This window comes from Dermochelys coriacea, chromosome 6 (assembly GCF_009764565.3).
Source record: "Dermochelys coriacea isolate rDerCor1 chromosome 6, rDerCor1.pri.v4, whole genome shotgun sequence".
Taxonomy (NCBI): domain Eukaryota; kingdom Metazoa; phylum Chordata; order Testudines; family Dermochelyidae; genus Dermochelys; species Dermochelys coriacea.
Window position 1 is genome coordinate 80,085,592 of NC_050073.1, and position 22,911 is coordinate 80,108,502.

Genomic DNA, 22,911 nt, shown 5'->3' on the forward strand with positions numbered 1-22,911 from the left:
AAATCTAAATAATAAGAGACAAACATCATACAAGGAGACGTGGGGAATTTTTTCAAAGCATTGTTCTGGGTGTGAGACACATGACTTCTGTGTGACTAAAAACCTGCTCTGGACTGGAAAATGCATTCCGTAGCATTTCGGAAACGTTTTCTTGTTTAGTTTAAACATAGCAGGCCAATTTCTGTGCTAATTTAGGTGCCATGCAATCTCATTGAAGTCAGTAGGATTGGGAGAAGTATGTTGATTCATTGTTTGGCCCAATGTTTTCACAGAAGGATTTTTCCTTTTTTTTCAGTGTTTATTTTTAAATAACTGAAAAAGGAGAGAAATAACTCTAAACTTAAAAATATTGGGCAAGGATTTGGAAACTCTGAAGTTTAGAACTATGGATACAGTGTATTCATAACTGAGTTTCTTCTATCACCTTGCCAGGGTTTCTGCAGTGCTATAATAACCAGCTTTTTTGGGAGACCTATAGTCAAGGTGCTATTAAAACAAATATTCTGCATAGAGAATTTTCAGTTGCAAGATCCGCTCAGAGATATTAAGATAACAATGGTCAGAAATTACATATAGATACTGTCTATGAAAGGTTTTAGAATGATATTTTTCACAGGATACTACTGTGTTGATTAAACATTTTTTTTTAGTTGTATTCTTTACAATGATAAAACAAATGGTCTCATTTTGAGGTAGCTACTACTAAATTTCATTTTTTTAAAAAAGGGGAAATAGTTTTTAATTTTTTGGAACACACAAAAACACCTAAAACTTAATTATATGTCAGAAAAGTTAACAAAAAAGTAATCAGTTGGATATTATTTTGAATGCGGTTTGTTTATTTTTTAAAACAATGTTGAACTTTTATAGATAAATTATAACTTGTTGGTTATAAGTAAAGGGGGTTGTAATGGAACGAATGACAAGTCTTTCAGAGATTTTAAGGGCCTGATTTCACAAGGTGCTGAGCAGTTTGTGATTGGTGCCAAGTGCTTTCACAATCCTTTGATGTCAATGTAAGTTGAGGACATACAGCCCTATTTAAAAGGTGATCAGCACCTTTAAGATCAGACCCTAAAATGCTGCTGTATCCCTGATCCTTTGTTACTGAAGTCAATGGGAGATTTGCTGTTGACTTCAGTGGGAGCAGGCTCAGGGTTTTAATTAGCTGGGTTTTTTAGTCCTTATTCAGGCAGAACTCCCATTTGTATCAGTGGGAGTTCTGCCTGAGTAAAGATTGCCGCAACCAGCAAAGTATGTCAATGAGATAAGCAGTATTTTATTTACCCAAAATGTGTAAAGAATGTATTCAGTTTTGTATCTATGAAATTCTTTACCTCTTCCACATTCATTGCTTTGAGAAGGGAAACATTGCTCTCGTGGAGAATTGACATTTCGTTTACTCTCATTGCAAATTTCAAAAGAAGTGGAAACTGCTGGATGTGTGTGCACAATGCAATTATGTAAAGAGATCAGACAGACGTTAAAATTCAACATACTTATTGTCCTGCATTACAGTTGACTGTAGAGAATCTCTAGTCATGTATATCTGTTTTTGATACCTCTACAGAATAACTGTCCAGCATCCTCTGCCCAACCAATCAGAATGTAGGAAAATCTACAGATATGACGGAATCTACTGTGAATCTACCTACCAAAAGTATGTTGAAAATCTGTGTGAGTCTTACCTCTGGCTCGTGCATTAGTGCTCGTGCTCTCCCGCTATCAGAAATTAAACATGTATTGAAACCTTATACTTCTATTTAAATGAAAAACCACTAAAACAGGGACAGTACATTGTTGTTTAATTATTTGGAATTGTTCTCTAAAAGTTAAAAAGATTAAAAAAAATCTTGTGACTTTATTAAATCTCTTCTGTATATTGCAATAAACAAGTACTTATACAGTACAAAATCTAGGCAAAGTATATTGCACAGGTGTTTCACATCTTAGGGATTTGAAAGGTGTGTTATGTATAAATTAGCTGTCACTTTTTTCAGTCATGTAATGGAATGATGGGTTATAATTTGCATAATCCTTTAAGAAGTCAAATTATACTGTCATGTAGCAGATTTAACATGCTAGCTAGGATTTCATAGCTTTGCAGCTAATTAGTATGTACCTTACAGGACTGTTAAATTGGAGTTGTCCTCTTGCTTTGTCGATTGCCTTTGTCCATTACCTAATGGTACCTGCATTTGTGGCTAACTACCAAATGTTACTAGTCCTTCTGATGAAAGTACTGTAGATGTCTATTAATATGGGCAAGCAAATGTAACATGATTTGGACAGTCTGCAGAGTTTCTTTTTGAATATATTAAGAATTATAATCTTTAATGATTAGATTCAATAATCCATTTCCAGTAAGAATTGAGAGAGATGACATTTTATAACTATATTATAGATGATTTTGTGTTAATATTTTACAAATGCATTATCACTTGTCTGGTTATTTTTATTGAATTTCCAAACTGTTTACTTTCCCTTAATGTTTAATTTTTATATTCTAACTATATTCCTGTTTTGTGGCATATTAAATCAGTTATCTACAAGTAGATAAAAAAATACTACAGTTTGCTCAATAGAAATTAATTTCTAGAAAAAATAGTGTTTATATTGTAGCTAGAGGTTTCTTTGGCAAGAAAGCAATATTTGTTGTGTTTCTTCAGTTCACATTACCCTCCAATTATTCTATAGCTTGTTGTCAATTTGATTAATTAATTTAGTTACTGGGGAAACCACCACAGTAGTAAAAGTTGTAGCTATAGAGTGGATGAAGAATAGAATTAAAGTTTGTAAGAGAAGAATACAAAGAAGAATTAAAGTTTGCGATATTAGAACATAAAGAGAAATCAAGACCGAGCCAAAGATTTCCAAAGTGTTAATTCGCTTGTTGAGCCACGATGATAGCCTGACTTACTGCTGAGTCATCTGGTCATCCTCCATTTTTCTGTTTTTAGAGTTAAATTATTTTCTTTTTATTCATGATTTACATTGATTTATTGATCATTCTGTAGATAATTTTTTAATCTGTGATAATTTTATAAGCCATCCATCCAGATATAACACTGTATATGAGGGTAATCAATTATTTTTTGTCAAGGTCCATTATTATGATGATAATAATAACTAAATAAAAAGATTTTGGGGTTCATTCAAAAGCATCTGACTGTCCGGATTTGGCCCGTGGTCTGCCTATTGACTACCCCTGTTGTATAGTGTAGTCTGTCTCTTGGAAGAATTTGAAGAACCATGCGCATTCTGTTTGGAAAGGTGACTTTAGATGGATGTACTCTATTTATCTTTGAGCAGTAGTTTTATTTGTTATACACCAGTTCAGTAACTATAAATGCTCAGTGATTTCTTTAAGCATAATGTTAGATTTGCCATCAGTGGTTCATGTCAGTTTGTAAAACTGACTTCATGACTCTGGAAACTGTGGCTGTGGAGATACAACTCTTGGCAGAAGATAGTGGATAGTAGTCTGGCCAACTTTGCTGGGGGTTGCAAGCACAGTGATGGCTTCATTCAAAACGCTTACGAATACTTCGATAGGCATAGTTTTTAATAATAGATATCATTTGCAGTCAGTGAAGTTGCAGTAGATAACGGACGTGACAGCAAGAAAAGTGTTCTGGGTGTGTATTTATTAAAGGCAAATATTGGCAAAATAGTCTCAAAATTTTAAGTTTGATGCAACAGTCAATATTATAATTAGTCTTGAAAGGATTAGATTTTTATCAGTAAATGTCGATAAGCATTGATGTAGCCATTTACACACAAACTATCAGAAAAATATTTCCCTTGATAATAGAAATTTACAGATTAGGAAGGTAAGAAAACTGCTGCTTGAGAAATTATTAGAGTTTGATTTAAGGATATTTGTATTTTGACATGCAACGTTGATAATTTGTATGTTAAGAGTTATAAATCTTTAATTTTTGAATCTCAATGACTGCTATCATTAAATAATTGTTTGACCCCGGCATAATTTCACACAACTGTGAAAATGTAAATAGATACAAATAGAAAGAATGTTTAAAACCCATAATTTTGTGCAATTGTGAAAATTTACAACAATAAACCCCCCAAAATGTTTAAAAACAAAAATTGGTGTTATCCATCAAAATGATCAAAAATATAATTTGAATTCTGCCAAGCCTAATTATAATTATTCAATTTAATATAGCTGATTTTGCTTATCTGAATGGTTATAAACCTTATCATGCTATTAATGTCACATAATAAACATAGGTTGTTTGGGAAGAATGTAATATATTTCTCTCTATAGAAGTTATGTAGCAGGTTTTGACTTTCCTCTATGTGCCCGCAAGGGCGGGGGGGGTGGGAGGGGAGAGATACCAGTGAAAGGAGGACACTCATAAACTTCGCTTTATTGATGGAAGGAAGGAAGAACTTGTGCTCCAATCTGCACGGGGAGCCCCTAGGGCGCGCGGAGGGGCTGCAGGGGACTCTGGCCGTTCGGGACAGCTGACCAGGCAGGACGCCGCCGTGGGGGAGTCCTATGCGGCACTATATTCTCTGTGCTTATCTCGGGGTTACATGGTGTCAACAGCTGGTTAGTCTTATATGTATGATTTATGCTTATTACATAAACTAACTTGTTTACAGGCAAAAATATGCTGAGCTAGGCTACAGTATCCTTTGGCAGGGTCTGTCGGACAAAGTTCATTGAAACTGCCTGCATCCTCCACTTACATCCAGACACATACTCAATCCACCACTTAGCTCCTCGCCAATCTTCTGCAACCTTGCCCCTACACTCCACCCCTTGGCACACTGAGGTGTATTAGTTACTGCCACCAGCGCACGGTGAGTGTGCGCACTGATTTGGGGGTTGATAGTCGGCCAGAAAGGCGGAGGAGCAATTCATGCAACACTGAAGAATGACAAACACAAATATAAAGCCCAGTAGTTCAATCAATAGCAGGAGCCCAATGTGTCTCCCCCAGGTGCCGAGATCTGGAAGGCAGGAGGTTAGCCACTGCCAAGGGTCATCCCATACAGAGAGTCTCAGAGCCCACGTCATGTAACACCTTCAAGTGGTCCATCATATTATGAATATCAGTCTCAATGAGTTTATCCTGCTAGTGCCACCAATTGCATCTGCTGGACAGCCGAGTTGTGGTGCCATGTGGCTTGGGCATCTGTTGCAGCTAAAATTAGTTGGAGGATTATGCCGTAGAGAACACGTTCTAGGGCCATCGCAGGCGTCAGCCTTCGGGTGGCGTGACTGGGACACTCGCAGAGCTGCCCAAACTGCAATGCGGCGGCTATGGTTGCCTGGAAGAAAGATGCTTAGAAGGCACAAAAATTGGGGCGTCTTCCCCTTTTAGCAGTAAGAGGTGAGTGTTCCCGGGACCATCAGCTAGGATTTCCCCTTCGAGTGGGTTATGTTTGGTGGGGTCATGAACCCAAACTGCACGTCCAGTTGAGCCGAACTCTCCTGCTCAAGTGGTGGGTGCAAGCGCATCCACTTACTGTTCATCAGGCAACCCAATGCACTCGCAAATCAACTGCACAATACGTTCGCCTTGGGGAAGGGTTAATGCCTGCGGGCCATTGTGAACCAAAAGCACCTTAATCTCCCCGGTATAGTCAGCATCGATTACTTCTGCCACAACATTGTGCCTTTAAGGGCCAGACTGCTGCATGGGGCAATGCACCCATAATAGCCTTGTGGGAGTCCTATGGCTAAGCCAGTACTTACAAGGTTCCGGCTATTGGGCTGTAGAGTGAGGCCCTCTTGAGGGACCTGCAGATCGAGACCAGCGCTTCCCGGGGTAGCCCGAATGGGGAAGTGGGCTTGTGGGTGCAGGCACTGCACTCGCAACACACGGGGCCACTTGATGACCTCCCCCTTAAATCTAGCTTATAGGGTGGAGCCGTACAGAGGGCGGTCATTGAGCGCAGATGTGGCTTGGTGAAGATTATGGCTCCACCCGGCCAGGGACTCAGTCGGAGATAGTTTACGTAACTGTTCTTTAAGCAAGCCGTTCATGCGTTCAATGAGCCCGGTGCCCTGCGGGTGGTATGTGATGTGGAACACCCACGCAATCCCGCATCCCCTAGCCCATTGTCTTATTTCCATTCCCATAAAATGGGTTCCCTGGTCACTTTGCACCTCGAGGGGGGATCCGTAATAGCGGATGAGTTCCTCCAACCCCTTTATAGTCTGCTCCTGTGTGGCGCTTGTGCACGGGTATACAAAGAGCAGACCTGAATATGTGAGCCCAGGATAAGGGGGAGGGAGAGAGCTGCATCCCCGGGTGGCCCTCCATGGGACGGTGGGCACTGGTGGCTTGCAAGCTGGTGGGGTTGGTTGACCCCAGTGCATGGCCAGAGCTCGAGCAGGAGCTGGGGGTTACCGTCTCTCTCCCTCCCCCTTATCCTTCCTTCCCCAAAGAGGCATCCCTCCGCTGGTATCCTGTTTGTGATGGCAATTGTGCCCACAAGGGCGGGGGGGGGGGATACCAGCGAAAGGAAGACACTCAGGCCTAAGAATAGTAAACTACACTTTATTGAAGGAAGGAAGAACTTGCGCTCCAATCTGCGCAGGGAGCCCCTCGGATGCGCGGAGGGGCTGCAGGGGACTCTGGCCGTTCGGGACAGCTAACCAGGCAGGACTCCACCAGGGGGAAATCCTCTGCGGTGCTATATTCTCTGTGCTTATCTCGGGGTTACATGGTGTCAACAGCTGATTACAGTCTTATATGTATGATTTATGCTTATTACATAAACTAACTTGTGTACAGGCAAAAATATGCTGAGCTAGGCTACAGTATCTTTTGGCAGGGTCTGTCATATCTTTTGGCAGGGTCTGTCGGACAAAGTTCATTGAAACTGCCTGCATCCTCCGCTTACATCCAGTCACATACGCAGTCCACCACTTAGCTCCTCACTAATCTTTTGCAACCTTGCCCCCACACTCTAACATTGATAGAATTTTTTCTGTGGTTCTTTGGAGTTGTGATACTGTTGAGGAAAGTTCATATACAGCTTATTTAATTGCTGTGTGCTGTAATTTATATTTTTTTCATTGTTGATGCTATTGGAAATTCTTTCTTCAGATCCTATGGTCATGTGTTTCCATTGACATTAAAATTTAACTACAACCATGGAAAACCTTTCAGTAAAAATGACAAAAGTTTAGACGTGAAAGCCAAATTTGAACTTTTGGTACTATGCAGGCATACCTTTTATGAGAGGTAGAATTTGGTTATTTATAGAGTGCTATTAAAATGTTCTGCCATAAACATTTATAAATCTTTCCATTATACTTGCTGGTTTACTTTTTTGCTAATTTTCAGTTATGCTCTGATAGTGTGATTACTTTCTTTTTGCCTGATTCTGTGCACCTTTCATATCACAAAGAGTTAGGCCACTTGTGCAGAACTTTCAGTGAGCAAGAGGCCACTCTCTGGTGGAGCAATGGCTAATTCAGAAACTATATAGAGTAGCACAGGGCTTGCTCATCCCTTATGCAGCCTTCACCTTTTTAGCATTCAGGAAAAAAAGGATTTGGGGAAGGACACTGGATGTGTGAGGGGTCAAGGCCATCACTCTCTACATGCTGTTTAACCAGAATAGCTACACAGTGGTCCCTCTGATTTACTTCTGATGACAGCGGTACTTACTATTGTAGGTACTGCAGACTTGTCACCAAGCAGTGTTGTTTAAAACTACAAGAGTACTAAGGGCCAATGCAAAATAGGACAGGACAGGAATCAGAGTAGCATTTGGAGACTTACTAATGTAAACAGAATTTTTCCATCCCCTAAATGTGAAAAAAAAAACCCGATGAGGTCCTGAGCTCTGAGGTTTACATTGTACCATTAGGGTTTTCAACTTTCTAAACTCACAAAACCGAACACCTCTGCCCTGCCCCTTCTCCAAGGCTCCGCCCCCACTCCATCCCCTCTCCCTCCGTCGCTGACTCTCACTCACTTTCACTGGGCTGGGTCAGGGGGTTGAGGTGCAGGAGCGGGTGAGGGCTCTGGCTGGGGATGCAGGCTCTGGGGTAGGGCCAGAAATGAGGAGTTCAAGGTGTGGGAGGGGGCTCCACGCTGGGGCAGGGAGTTGGGGTGCAGGAAGGGGTGTGGGCTCTAGTGTGGGGCCAGGGATGAGGAGTTAAGGATTCAGGAGGGGGCTCAGGACTGGGGAAGGGGGTTTGGGTCCGGGAGGGGGTTCAAGGATGAGGTAAGGGGTTGGGATGTGAGGTGCAGGCTCTGGGAGGGGACTGGGGCAGCGGGTTGAGGTCAGGGCTCTGGAAGGGAGTTAGGGTGCAGGAGGGGGTTCTGACCTGTGGCAGGGGGTTTGGTTGCAGGAGGGGGTTCAGGCTCCAGCCGAGCGGCACTTACCTGAGGCGGCTCACGGTCACTTGTGCAGTGGGGCTGAGGCAGGCTTCGTACCTGCTCTGGCGCCACACTGCAGCTGGAAGTGGCCGGAATGTCTGGCCCCCAGGGGGAGGCGCGGCCAGGTAGCTCTGGTTCCTGGTCCATGGGAGCTGGGGAGCCAGTGCGAGGGGCAGGGGCAACGTGCGGAGCTTCCCTGATCGCTCCTATGCCTAGGAGCCACAGGGATATGCTGGCCACTTCTGGAAGCTTAGCGGAGCCAGGGCTGGCAAGCCCCACCACACTGCTGACTGGACTTTTAACAGCCCGGTGGTGCTGACCGGAGCCACCAGGGTCCATTTTTGCCTTAGCATTCTGGTCGAAAACCAGACACCTGGCAACCCTATGTATCATGAACCTAAAAAAAAAATCATTTTCCATAAAGATACACAATACCTGGAGCCTTAAGTAGTCCAAGATGTATTGTAAGAGTTTATTGAAAAGGGTTGTAGCCCTACTGGACAATGCATGTGATTACATTTACTAAAGTCCAAGTGCATAACACTGAGTGTCTATGATTCAAGGGATTACTTGTGTAAGAGATCTGTATATAGTGAATATGCAGAATAACCTTTTCTAATCTAAATCCAGTACTCGTGTGTGTGAATTACTGACTATCCTTTTTACCCATGCTTTTCTTTTACTGGTGTCTTGTGCCTAACTTTGACAAAAGCAACAATTTGTGATATTGTGTTTAAAGATGTGTGGTGATATGTGCAAAATGATTTTGCAAAAAGGATGTTGCAGCACAAATTTCTGAGGAGTTGCACCATACAGTGATCATTATTAAAGTCTTTACAAGTACTGCAATTAATAGTATTAAGAAAGATGGTAAATACCACAATAACAGTAGTTACGTAGGTAAAACTTTAAATATTTAGAATAGTGACTGTTGTATGCTGCCTATGACCCCTGTGCATATTACTCCAATTAATGTTATTGGAAGTTCCACCAGGGATTAAGGGGAATATACCTAATCCTAAAAGTTAGTGCAAAATGCCCGTATTGCCCTGCTGTCTGCCAAAAGTTCATGTTTCGCTGGCACACTAAAATAAAATTAGAAAGTGATCATGGAGTTTGTTTTCATATTCAGTGGAGGTTTCAAAGAACTAAATATGTAGCAGTCATTTAAAACTTTATAATTTTGTCTCTGCAACTAAATATGTAGGGAACAAATATTAGATAATGGGGTCTTCAATCTAGCAGAGAAAGGTATAACATGATCCAGTCGCTGGAAGTTGAAGCTAGACAACTTCAGACTGGAAATAAGGTGTACATTTTTAACAGTGAGGGTAATTAGAACATAAGAATGGCCATTCTGGGTCAGAACAAAGGTCCATCTAGCCCAATGTCCTGTCTCCTGACAGTGGCCAGTGCAGAGGTGCTTCAGGAGGAATGAGTAATCATGTAGAGGTGGTTGACAGACAGCAGGATCTTTCTGTCCAGGACAACTGCATTTGCAACTCCCTGTGGAAGGATGGACACCTGTTCCCACACATCAGATTATGTAAATTAATAGCAAATCTGTTCTAAAATGTCCCAGAGGGATCACTTTGAGCTTCAGACATCCGTATTGTGCATCCTCTCTGAGGATCAAGCCCCCAGGACTGTTCTTATCCCTGAGTGGGTGATGCAACCTTCTAGGCTGCCATGAGCCATAATAGCTACTCTCAGAAGCTTGCATAGTGGAAAAATTCTGCCTTTTGTTCCTCAGTTATCTGATGTCAGGTGAGACACAAGACTGTATTGAAGATGTGAAAGGAAGATCTACAGGTCTCATGTGAGCCCAGGCCAATGGAAAAAATTATATGTGGTACCATCATTTAGAAATGAAATGGGGGAAAGGATGGCAACATCTCTTGAGATTTTCAACCTCTTTGATATTGTCATAATTCTTCCCATCTCTCCTTAATTTGACAGCAATGTCATTACTTTTTACTTGGGTTTATAGCTGTCTACAGGGGGTTCGTTTCCCAATCTGGAACCAAGTGGTGATTCTCCAATCTGAACTGCTCATTTCTGTGAATGTCTTCTACTCCTTTGTCTTTGTATGGTAAACTGAATACAGAGTTATCTAAGAAAGGACAAAAGGGATCCCCTCATTGTCCAAGGGCTTCTACTGCCATGACAAATACCTCTGTGAGTACTCTGGGAGCAATAGCCTGGCCAAAAAATCTGTGCTGTAAATGCTGTCATCCTGCAAGGTAAAGTATAGGCTCCTCCTGTGAGACCCTATAAATGAGAATATAGAGAAGATATACTTCTGATATACAGGGAATAAGAAAATCCCCTATATTGATTGAATGGATATGGCCTTCTCGATCTTGGTCTTTATCGCTACTGAGAACATTCTGAGTCAAGCACCGCTCTGTTTCCATCAGATTTCTTTGTGACTAAGAAGGGGATGAAGCAGAGGGCCTACATCTATTATCTCATTCCACAAAAGGTAGCAGTTATCCCAATGCCCGTCCCAATGCTTCCCTGGTTTGTATAATGATGGAAATTAAATGAATCTATACCTCAGGAGCTGGAGTAAGTCTACTGAATAACTCCTTTGAACAACCTCCAAAAACTACTTATCTGAACAGGAGAGCAACTAGCGATCTGCATACTGGAGAAGATGGTTGCCCATTTGGCTAGAGCACTGCAGACTGCTTAAAGTTTCCACTTGAGAGTTGTCTCTATCCTCACCTTCCCCCCTGGAGGGTTCTCTTTCCAGTTGAATATCCTGACTGGAAACCCAGAGAGGGTGTTTGACCCAGGCATAAGGTTTCTATTTTCTCCTATATTCTCTGGCAAGGACCACAGACTTCCTAAATTTACCTGGTAATTCTGCTATTCCCTTGTCCATCAGCTCCCCCAGTAGTCCTCTGGAAACATCCACTCAATGTGCAGCGGCAGTCAAAAATGCAAACAGAATGTTGGGAATCATTAAGAAAGAGTTAGATAATAAGACAGAAAATATATTGCCTCTATATAAATCCATGGTATGCCCACATCTTGAATACTGCGTGCAGATGTGGCTGCCCCATCTCAAAAAAGATATATTGGAATTGGAAAAGGTTCAGAAAAGGACAACAAAAATGATTAGGGGTATGGAATAGCTTCCATATGAGGACAGATTAATAAGACTGGGACTTTTCAGCTTGAAAAAGAGACGATTAAGGGGGATATGATAGAGGTTTATAAAATCATGACAGGTGTGGAGAAAGTAAATAAGGAACTGTTATTTACTCCTCCTCATAACACAAGAACTAGAGTTCACCAAGTAAAATTAATAGGCAGCAAGTTTAAAACAAACAAAAGCAAGTATTTTTTCACATAACACACAGTCAACCTGTGGAAATCTTTGCCAGGGGATGTTGTGAAGACCAAGACTATAACAGGGTTCAAAAAAGAACTAGATAAGTTCATGGAGAATAGGTCCATTAACGGCTATTAGCCAGGATGGGAAGGGTTGGTGTCCCCAGCCTCTGTTTGCCAGAAGCTAGGAATGGGCAAGGGGATAGATCACTTGATAATTGCCTGTTCTGTTCATTCCCTCCAAAGCACCTGGCATTGGCCACTGCTGGAAGACAGGATACTGGGCTAAACAGATAATTGGTCTGACTCAGTATGGCCGTTCTTATGTTCTTTCCTTGTCCTTTGGAGGCATTCTAATAGTGTTTCACCTTAGAGGGGAGAGAACTATTACTAGCTCTCCATTACTCCTTTTGTTTCCCCTTTTGGACTGGGGTGAGGATGACGTATTAGTAAGGAATTGTATTACAACCTGCAAGTTGCATTAGTAAGGAAGGCCGTACTGAGGAGTGATCCCACGAATCCATTCTTTGCAGGATCAAAGAGTGAAGGGATGAAGACATATGAGCTCTTCTATTGGATAACCTAGGGGGCTCTGCTGCAGAGGAAACCCAATAAAGGAGGAATCCGGGGGTTCAAAGAGCTGAAGACGACTCTGGAGGAATATGTAATTATTCACAGAGACTGTCTGGGGGGATTTGGGTCTCCGTCTGGCTCCTCAGAGCCACCTTCCTTTTCATTCATTTGTAAGAAGGTAAAGTAGGGAGGAAATGTGCTCTGTGACCATCAGGGAAATCACAGTGACAGCAGACCCAAGCAGCTGAGAGCTGGGTATGCTCTGGCTATTGTGAAGTAGGTTAGGCAGTTTTGCTCCCCACTTAGAGAGTTAGGAGGGGATTGTCAAAGATTGCTTATCTGCATTGCACTCTGTGACACAAAGAGGACCAGAGATGAACCTTAAACTGGAGAAATTTCCTGTGAAGGACCTGTGAGAAGGAAAATCTTCTCCATCTGTATACTCTGAGGTGCGTGATGAGGAATCAGACCCATAGCCGGGTTTTCTTTCTAGGTTTATTCACTATGCTGCACTCAGAGAGGATGAGCAGAGGTACCAAACACAGATTTATCCGCCATGTTGTGCTCCATGAAGATGAGGAGTGATACAAGATGCTGTTGTTCTGCGATACAGCACTCTGTGAAGATGAGCAGGGCTACCAGACAGCGAGCTTCTTTGCCAATCTGATGCTGCCCAAGGGTTCTGAATCCAGGGGAGAGGAGCAGAGGATATTCCCACCCATGCTGGCTGCCTCCAAAAGTCCTATATCTATGTCTTCTTTCTATCTTTGACTGCGAAGCAGCACTCTATGAAGGTGAGCCAGGGCACAAGCCCACAGAGTTTTAGGCAAATAGAAAAGAGGGCTTCTCACATGTCAAAGAGGGATGATTCTGGAAGTGAACTGAGGTTTCTTTTGGGTTTAATTGTCATTTCCTACTCTGCAACAGGGAGAATCTGGAACTAACCAACCAGCTGTGGAGAAAGAACAAAAACTGGCTGAGACTTTAGGAACTGGGCCAAGCCCACACCCTTTCCTGCCAGTGACTGACAGGTCTGGGTATACCTCGAAAGCTGTAGACATGCCATCTGTAACAAGACTGTGGATTTTAGTATGACAGAGAAATGTAAATTATCTCCTTGGCTCCTACAATACAGATGTCCACGCTCTTTGAGCGACCTTTCCTAAGATCCAACAACATCAAGTCCAACCATGATCCCAGAATATTTGTGGATGCAGGAATAGATGGCATTACATTGGCGTACAGTCAGTTAGGCTCTTTAAAAAGGTTGTTTTTAGTTACCTAGTCATATCAGAATTAGGCAGCTATGTATGCCCACACCCATAAAAGGATTGCTGAAGGAATCCCTCACCCCAAATCTCTTACCAGGCTGTTTTACAGCATGAGAGGGCATTATCCTCCTGCCATCACATTTTTTTGATGGGAAAACTAAAAATTAATCTTTGGGTGTGTCTCTGACACTCTCTTCTTCCTAGCTGATCTCCAAAAGAGATTCCTCAGAAAGAGCTTGGTAAGCTTAGAGCATGGTTTCCTGTTTTCCAATCTAAACTCTCCTTCACTTAGTTTTCCTGTATTACAGTAGCCACTCTTCAGAACCTGAACTAAAGAATATTACCACAGCATCTCCTCAACTAATTATGTGGAACACTGCAAATACCGCGGTTAATAGTTTCCAAGGCCAGAAGGGACCATTGTGAACACCTAGTCTGACCTTCTGTACAACAAAGGCCATAGAATTGCCCCCAAATAATGCCTTTTGAACTAGAGCATATCTTTTAAAATATATCCAAACTTGATTTAAAAAATTTCCGTTGAAAGAGAATCTACCACAGCCCTTGGTAAACTGTTCAAATGGTTAATCACTCAATGATTACCTATAGGTTTCCTATAGGTTCATGTTCCTGGTTTCTGAGATGGAAAGGTCAATTCATGTGTTTGTGACTGAGCTGCTCTTATATGCTTGGGAAAGTTTCGCTTTGTCCCTCCCCTTAAATAACTACCACTCTTACAAAATCAAGAAATATTAGTACCAAAGGGACCAAAAATATCAGTTATGAACAACATAACTGAGCAAGAAAACAAATTAATTGGCTTCGCTAAAGTGTAATTTGCATTACGTGATTGAAACTAGCACCTAATATTTTTTGATAGAAGTAGTTAGCAAAATACCTGCAGTAAAATATTTATGAGAACTGTGGGAACTTGAGCACATAAGTAATGGGCAAATTAAGAGTAATAGCGCTACCCTGTATCTTTTGTGGGCATGCTGTTGAAGGTTAGAAACCTGCATATCTATGAACTGATTTAAAAGAGGTATATATGTGCCCAAAGTTAAACTGTATTATACAAGGGACAGAGAAGTGCTGTACTGAATGAGGTGAAACAATGGTTAAGTAAAAAAGAAAAGGAGTGGTTGTGGCACCTTAGAGACTAACAAATTTATTTGAGCATAAGCTTTTGTGAGCTACAGCTCACTTCATCGGATGTGAGCTTATGCTCAAATAAATTTGTTAGTCTCTAAGGTGCCACTAGTACTCCTTTTCTTTTTTGCGAATACAGACTAACATGGCTGCTACTCTGAAAAATGGTTAAGTAAATTTATCTCATGTAAAATCATAAGGGCTTAAGTGTATTTTATCATGTATTTAATGGATCATTTTTATATATATATATATATATATTATTGTGACAGGGTCGGGCCAGATGGCTATAGTAGAATAATAGAAGGCAGATATATTAGCCCCAGGCTAAGTAGGTCCCTTTTCCCTGGGTAAGGTAACAGGGAAGGTTCCAGAACAATCAGGAACCTTCTGGAGACAATTAAGACAGGCTGATTAGAACACCAGCAACCAATCAAGAAGCTGCTAGAATCAATTAAGTAAGGCTAATCAGGGCACCTGGGTTTTAAAAAGGAGCTCACTTCAGTTTGTGGTGTGCGCGTGAGGCACTGGGAGCAGGAGGCACTAGGATCTGAGAGTGAGAACGCCGACTGTTGGAGGACTAAGGTGTCCAAGCATTATCAGACACCAGGAGGAAGGTCCTATGGTGAGAATAAAGAAGGTGTTGGGAGGAGGCCATGGGGAAGTAGCCCAGGGAGTTGTAGCTGTCGCACAGCTGTTCCAGGAGGCACTCTAGACAGCTGCATTCCACAGGGCCCTGGGCTGGAACCCAGAGTAGAGGGGGTGGGCCTGGGTTCCCCCCAAATCCTCCCAACTCCTGGTCAGACACAGGAGGAGTCGACCTGGACTGTGGGTTCAGAAAAATGGCAAGCTGAGGGCTGACGTGAAGCTCCAAGGCAAGCCAATCCGCCAATAAGCGCAAGACCCACCAAGGTAGAGCAGGAACTTTGCAACAATATCTATCTATCTATCTATCTATCTATCTATCTATCTATCTATCTATCTATCTATCTATCATATACATATAGTATATATATGTAATATATATAAGCAGCTATATAATCAGTGTAAATGTAGATCTAGTTTAGTTTGGTTCATCTGACCTTTGAAAAAGCTTTTTTTGGGAAGGAGTGCAAAACAACATTTTTGTTTTACTGGGTATTCTGTTATTCAACACTTGAATTGTCCCTGGTTTGGGTACAGGACAAGGATGACATTACAATGAAATATCACAATGATGCAGGAAAATATAATCAGGTTAAACAAGGAAAGTTTCCAAAATCGCTGTCAAATATTATCATTGATAGTTTTGTTATTGCTAATCAATGAATATACTTGTATAACTGAGTGTGTAATGCAGAATCTTATATTTGGTCATAGATATTGTTAATCATTATTATGTAATAAACTGAATCAGAAAAGAGAGGTGCTGATAGAATGTAGGGTGTGAGCTTGGGAATAAAAGAATGTATGGAGTCTTAAGTCTTTATCTTTGTTTGTTAACAGCCTTATCTGTGTATATTCAGCCAGATCATTGGCCAGATGTATCTCAACTGTTCAGTCGGGTGTGGCACTTTGTACCTATGCTGAAATAAATCAGTGCCCTGGATCTGAAATCTGGAGTTAGAAGTAATTTTGTCTGCTACTGCAAGTAGTGGTTGTCTGTTTTGGTAGGTTCGTAAGGTAACATGTGAGCCTGGGTGGTGATCCTGAAAACATCCTCACATGCTACATACTTTCATAGGTTCATATTAATAGATTTTAAGGCCATACTGACCATCATAATCTATTCTGACCTGTATAACACAGACAGTAGTATTTCAACAAGTGATTCTGGCATCAAGCCCATAACTTCTGGTTGAATGATGGCATATATTTTGGAAAGAAAATATTGATTTAAAGAGTTCAAGTGATGATCAATCCAACACATCCCTATATATGCTCATATAGTTAGTTGCCCTCTCTGTTAAAAATGTGCCCCTTACTTCTAGTCTAAATTTGTTTAACTTCAGGGTCCATCCATTGGATGTTGTTATGCCTTTGTCTGCTAGATAAAAGAGCCCTTTATTATCAGAACAGTTTTTCCCCATGTAGGTACTTGTAGACCATGATCGAGTTACTTCTTAACTGTCTCTTTGGTAAACTAAGTAGATTGAGCTACTTTAGTTCCATGCTGTAAAACGTGTTTCCCAGGCCTCAGATCATTCTTGTAGATCTTTTCTGAACTCTTTTTAGTTTGTCAGCATCCATTTTGAAGTGTGGATGCAAGAACTGGACACAGTTCCAGTAAGATCTCAATGCCTTTATCAGTGTTATTATAATTTATTACAAGTATTGCTATAGTACTGAGACCCCAATGTGGACTGGGATGCCATTGTGCTGGACCTGTACAAAATAAAACGATGGCCCTGGCCCACCATAACCCCAAAGTCCTTTCCTGAGTCACTACTCCAAAATAAAATCCCCCATCTTATAAGTGTAACCTGTGTCCTTGGTTCCTAGATGTATGATCTTGAATTTAGATGTATTCATATGTTGTTCAAGCGAGCCCAGTTTACCATGAAATCTATATTGCTCTGTAGAAGTGACCTGTCCATATCATTGTTTACCACTTCATCAGTTTTTGTGTCATCTGCAAATTGTACCAGCAGGGGTTTTGTTTTCTTCCAGATCATTGATTTATCCATCTGATAAGGTACACTAGAGAGAATAAAGAGCTCTTCTGCATAGAATACTAGGGGTAGGCATAATCCATCTTTCAGAGCTGTTGTACACAATGGCTTGGAGCAGACTAGTAATGCCTGCTGTAAAGACTTGGCTTCACAAGGTTATAGCAAGTTGTGGGGAGGGGTATAGCCCTAATCTCTCTATTCCTAACCCCAGGGATTGGTTACAGTTGGGAGCAGCGCTTGCTACACCCTTTTTTAAATGGGTTGAGGTTTCCTCTAGTATCCCGAAGGTATTGTACCCTTAAAGATGATTCTAGTCAGTCATTTACTTTCTCACGTCCCTTCATATGGCTTACTCTCATTGAGAGCACAATTAAATCCTGTGCATTTAGAGTTTAAGTTAACACTCTCTTGTTGTTTTGCAATGTAACTCTTTTTAGCTTTGCCGTGATTAAAAGTGATAAAGATTTTGTTCCACATACAGCCTGACAAATATCACTAAACATATGATATAAGGAAAATTCTGACTGTTTCTTTTAGTTAACTACTTTTACAATAGCAACAGACTTCCTCAATTTAAAGCAAGTCTTCATTTGGAGTCATTTACATTTTTCCTATAAGAGAGAGATTGCTCAGATTGAGAAAATTAAGAATTAAGGAAATTCTGCATCTTTTCAAATTGGGATACAGGAAGCACAAGTCCTATTTTAAATCTTAACTGGTAGAAGACTGTGTACACATACTTAAAATTGAACAATTACACAACTTTTGAAAATTAAAAAGAAAGCAAATACTAGTGTTTTAATGAAATTTTGGGCTAGGAAGATGAACCATAATTTTATCTGTGGTGAGTGTAACAAAATAGTGATAAATTCACCCACTGTCAAAAAGAATGCTGCATTAATATATAGAACTTCCCCATATCTTCTGAAAACAGGTAAACCAAAGGGAAAAATCTGGTCAACAGTGAGGGAAGACGTGATGTTTTCAAACTTCATCTTTCCCAGTGTGTTCTACTATGAGAGATTGGTTAGATTAGATATCTTTTGCCATCATAGTTTCACTGAACTTTGTGGACTCAGTATTTTAAGAAATGACAGTGGGTCTGTGCCATCTCTCAGGTTGCAGATCGTGATGCAGAGCAACCTGAAGTGCTGTATCATGCAGTATTTATTAGAGAGATGCTTGCCATTTACAGTAAATTTGATATATTCTGGAATTAGTTCCTTGTTTATAACCTCTTTTTAATTGAATGTATTAAGAGTGAAATTTATCTCTTTCTGCACAAATGTCGATGAAATGAACTTTGTGAGGCAGTAGACAGTGCGTGAGTGGGTTAAAATTCATCCTTCTGTCCACAGGCTGGCTATTGCACTGTAGCACAGTCCCCACCACAGATGAATAGCAGCTGCTGCGCATCAAAGTCTTTGTGGAGTTTTTAGGCCACTCAGTCTGCATAAACACAGCCTTCGCCAGCTGGCATCCAACATTCCTCTCCATGCTGGTTTGTTTTTAGAGATGGTGTGGAGCAGGGCCATCCCTAGTGAGGTGCGGGGCCTGGGATATAGGTGCTGAGTTTCTAATCTGCTGGGGGGTGCTCCCCCAGCTCCGTCCAGGCCCCACCCCTACTCTACCCCTTCCCCCAAGGCCCCACTCCCACCCTGCTTCTTTCCACCTTTGCCCTGCCTCTTCCTGTCCCGCCTCTTCCCACCCAGTTCGGCCCCCTCTGCCGAGTGCGCTGCACCCTCTCCCCTCCCCCCGCAGCGCCTCCTGTTGCCACGAAACATCTGATCTGCGGGAGGCAGTAGGCGTTGGGGGTAAGGGGGAGGTTCTGGTAGGGGGGCTCCTCCTTGCCCTGCCTGCCTGCCACTCACCTCCCTGTTTTCCTCCTCACCCTGCTTGCCTGCCCGCCTCCTGCCTCACCTCCCCGTCTGTCTCCTCACGATTTTATCGAAGCGCAGGGCCCCCCAAAGTGCAGGGCCCGGGGTGGTCACCCCGATTCGCCATACCCAAGGGATGGCTCTGGTGTGGAGTCCCTCCTGTATACTCACATTAACTAATCTGCACCCTCTGGTAGGTGGCTCAATAGAGCCTCAGTGGTGTGGACACATATTCACTGTGGTGAATTTCACCGATTATGCCTTTTTATGTGTTTATTATGAGTGACTTGTATGTGAAATTCCTAGAGGAGGGAAAGCCACACAGAGATCGTCAAGCTTCAGAGCAAAGCAAACTGTGTAACAAACCCCACTCACTACAGAGTGTAATGGGTTTGTTGGTAGACTAGTCCTATCGGTGTTTGGTAGTAGGCTGGGTATACCACAAGCTCAGAGGCAAGTGCTTTAGGCATTCTGAGCACTAGCCCTTCAGGCTGAAGCCCTCAGCATGTTCCCAGAAACACTTACACCTTTGTGTAACTGAGAGTTCCTTTAGTAAGGCTGCCAGGAATAAAACCTTCAAATACTCATGTCACAATTTCTGTAATGGGTTACAGTAAACAAACAAAGCAAGTTTTTAACAGAGCCCCTCAGGGAAAGTTAGTACATGGGTATAAAGGTAACTGTCATTATAACTTGTTATATGCAATATTGTTGTTGCTGTGTTGGTCCCAGAATATTAGAGAGAGAGAGAGAGAGAGTAGATGAGGTAATATCTTTTATTGGCCCACCTTCTGCTGATGAGAGAGAGAAGCTTTCGAGGTTACACAGAGATGAAAAAGAGCTGAAGAAGAGCTATATGGAAGCTAAAAAGCTTGTCTCTCTCACCAACAGAAGGTGGGCCAATGAAAAATATTTTCTCACACACTTCATAACCCTTCACTCTTTCCTTTGGCCTGAAGTCAGTAGCCTGGTGTCCTTCTGCTGTGGCTACTGCTGTCCCCTGCCAGCTCTCAGGCTTTCCAGCTCACCTCCCAGGCTGCCTATCTGACCTTCTCTCCACAGATAGCTCCAGGCTGTTCCTGTTCTCCCTCTTCCCCAAGCTTCCTCCCTCCTGAACCTGAACTCCTCAGCCCTGGTCTACACTAGGCATTGAGGTCAAATTTAGCAGCGTTAAATCGATGTAACTCTGCACCCGTCCACATGACAAAGCCCTTTTTTTCGACTTAAAGGGCTCTTAACATCGATTTCCTTACTCCACCCCTCACAAGGGGATTAGCGCTGAAATCGGTTTTGCTGAGTCGAATTTGGGGTACTGTGGATGCAATTAGACGGTATTGGCCTCCGGGAGCTATCCCAGAGTGCTCCATTGTGACCGCTCTGGACAGCACTCTCAACTCAGATGCACTGACCAGGTAGACAGGAAAAGGCCTGCGAACTTTTGAATTTCAATTTCCTGTTTGGCCAGTGTGGCAAGCTGCAGGTGATCATGCAGAGCTCATCAGCAGAGGTGACCATGATGGAGTCCCAAAATCGCAAAAGAGCTCCAGCATGGACCGAATGGGAGGTATGGGATCTGATTGCTGTATGGGGAGAGGAATCTGTGCTATCAGAACTACGTTTCAGTTTTCGAAATGCCAAAACATTTGTGGAAAATCTCCCAGGGCATGAAGGACAGAGGCCATAACAGGGACCCAAAGCAGTGCCGCGTGAAACTTTAGGAGCTGAGGCAAGCCTACCAGAAAACCAGAGAGGCGAACGGCCGCTCCGGGTCAGAGCCCCAAACATGCCGCTTCTATGATGAGCTGCATGCCATTTTAGGGGGTTCAGCCACCACTACCCCAGCCGTGTTGTTTGACTCCTTCAGTGGAGATGGAGGCAACACGGAAGCAGGTTTTGGGGACGAGGAAGACGATGATGAGGAGGCTGTAGATAGCTCACAGCAAACAAGCGGAGAAACCGGTTTTCCCGACAGCCAGGAACTGTTTCTCACCCTGGACCTGGAGCCAGTACCCCCCGAACCCACCCAAGGCTGCCTCCCGGACCCACCAGGAGGAGAAGGGACCTCTGGTGAGTGTACCTTTTAAAATACTGTACAAGGTGTAAAAGCCAGCATGTTTAATGATTCATTTGCCCTGGCATTCGTGGCTCTCGTGGATATACTCCCAAAGCCTTTGCAAAAGGTTTCTGGTGAGGGCAGCCTTATTCCATCCACCATGATAAGGACACTTTACCACTCCAGGCCAGTAGCACGTACTCGGGAATCATTATAGAACAAAGCATTGCAGTGTATGTTTGCTGGCGTTCAAACAACATCCGTTCTTTATCTCTCTGTGTTATCCTCAGGAGAGTGATATCATTCATGGTCACCTGGTTGAAATAGGGTGCTTTTCTTAAGGGGACATTCAGAGGTGCCTGTTCCTGCTGGGCTGTTTGCCTATGACTGAACAGAAATGTTCCCCGCTGTTAGCTATGCGGTGGGGGGAGGCAAAATGTGACCTTGTAATGAAAGCACATGTGCTATGTATGTAATGTTAACAGCAAGGTTTACCATAAAAGAGTGTACCCATTGTTCTATAAAATGTGTCTTTTCAAATACTACTGTCCCTTTTTTTTTTCTCCACCAGCTGCATGTGTTTCAAGGATCACAGGATCTTCTCCTTCCCAGAGGCTAGCAAAGATTAGAAGGCGAAAAAAATGCACTCGTGATGAAATGTTCTCTGAGCTCATGCTGTCCTCCCACACTGACAGAACACAGACGAATGCATGGAGGCAGACAATGTCAGAGTGCAGGAAAGCACAAAATGACCGGGAGGAGAGGTGGCAGGCTGAAGAGAGGGCTGAAGCTGAAAGCTGAAGCTGAAGCGGCAGCATGATGAGAGGAGGCAGGATTCAATGCTGAGGCTGCTGGAGGATCAAACTAATATGCTCCAGCATATGGTTGAGCTGCAGGAAAGGCAGCAGGAGCACAGACCGCCGCTACAGCCCCTGTGTAACCAACCGCCCTCCTCCTCAAGTTCCATAGCCTCCTCACCCAGACACCCAAGAACGCGGTGGGGGGGCCTCCAGCCACCCAGCCACTCCACCCCAGAGGATTGCCCAAGTAACAGAAGGCTGGCATTCAATAAGTTTTAAACTTTTAAAGTGCTGTACGGCCTTGTCCTTCCCTCCTCCAGCACCCCTCCTGGGCTACCTTGGTAATTATCCCCCTATTTGTGTGATTGAATTAATAAAGAATGCATGAATGTGAAGCAAGAATAACTTTATTGCCTCTGCAAGCGGTGATCAAAGGGAGGTGGGGAGGGTGGTTAGCTCACAGGGAAGTAGAGTGAACCAAGGGGCGGGAGATTTCATCAAGGAGAAACAAACAGAACTTTCACACCGTAACTGCGCCAACGCGCTTTTAAATGTCCAAATGCACATTCTACCACCACTCTGCATTTGCTCAGCCTGTAGTTGAACAGCTCCTTACTACTCTCCAGGCTGCCTATGTATGGCTTCATGAGCCATGGCATTAAGGGGTAGGCTGGGTCCCCAAGGATAACTATAGGCCTTTCAACATCCCCAACGGTTATTTTCTGGTCTGGGAAGAAAGTCCCTTCCTGCAGCTTTTGAAACAGACCAGAGTTCCTGAAGATGCGAGCGTCATGTACCTTTCCCAGCCATCCCACGTTGA

At 42.8% G+C, this 22,911-nt stretch overlaps 1 protein-coding gene across 1 annotated transcript in view; it reads left to right on the plus strand.

The window, feature by feature from the left end:
• The window catches only part of NPAS3 (neuronal PAS domain protein 3), an 888,972-nt gene that overhangs the window by 92,805 nt on the left and 773,256 nt on the right, over positions 1-22,911 (plus strand). The window contains 1 exon segment of the mRNA XM_038407448.2: positions 1,571-1,660. Coding sequence (XP_038263376.1) covers positions 1,571-1,660 — 90 coding nt within the window.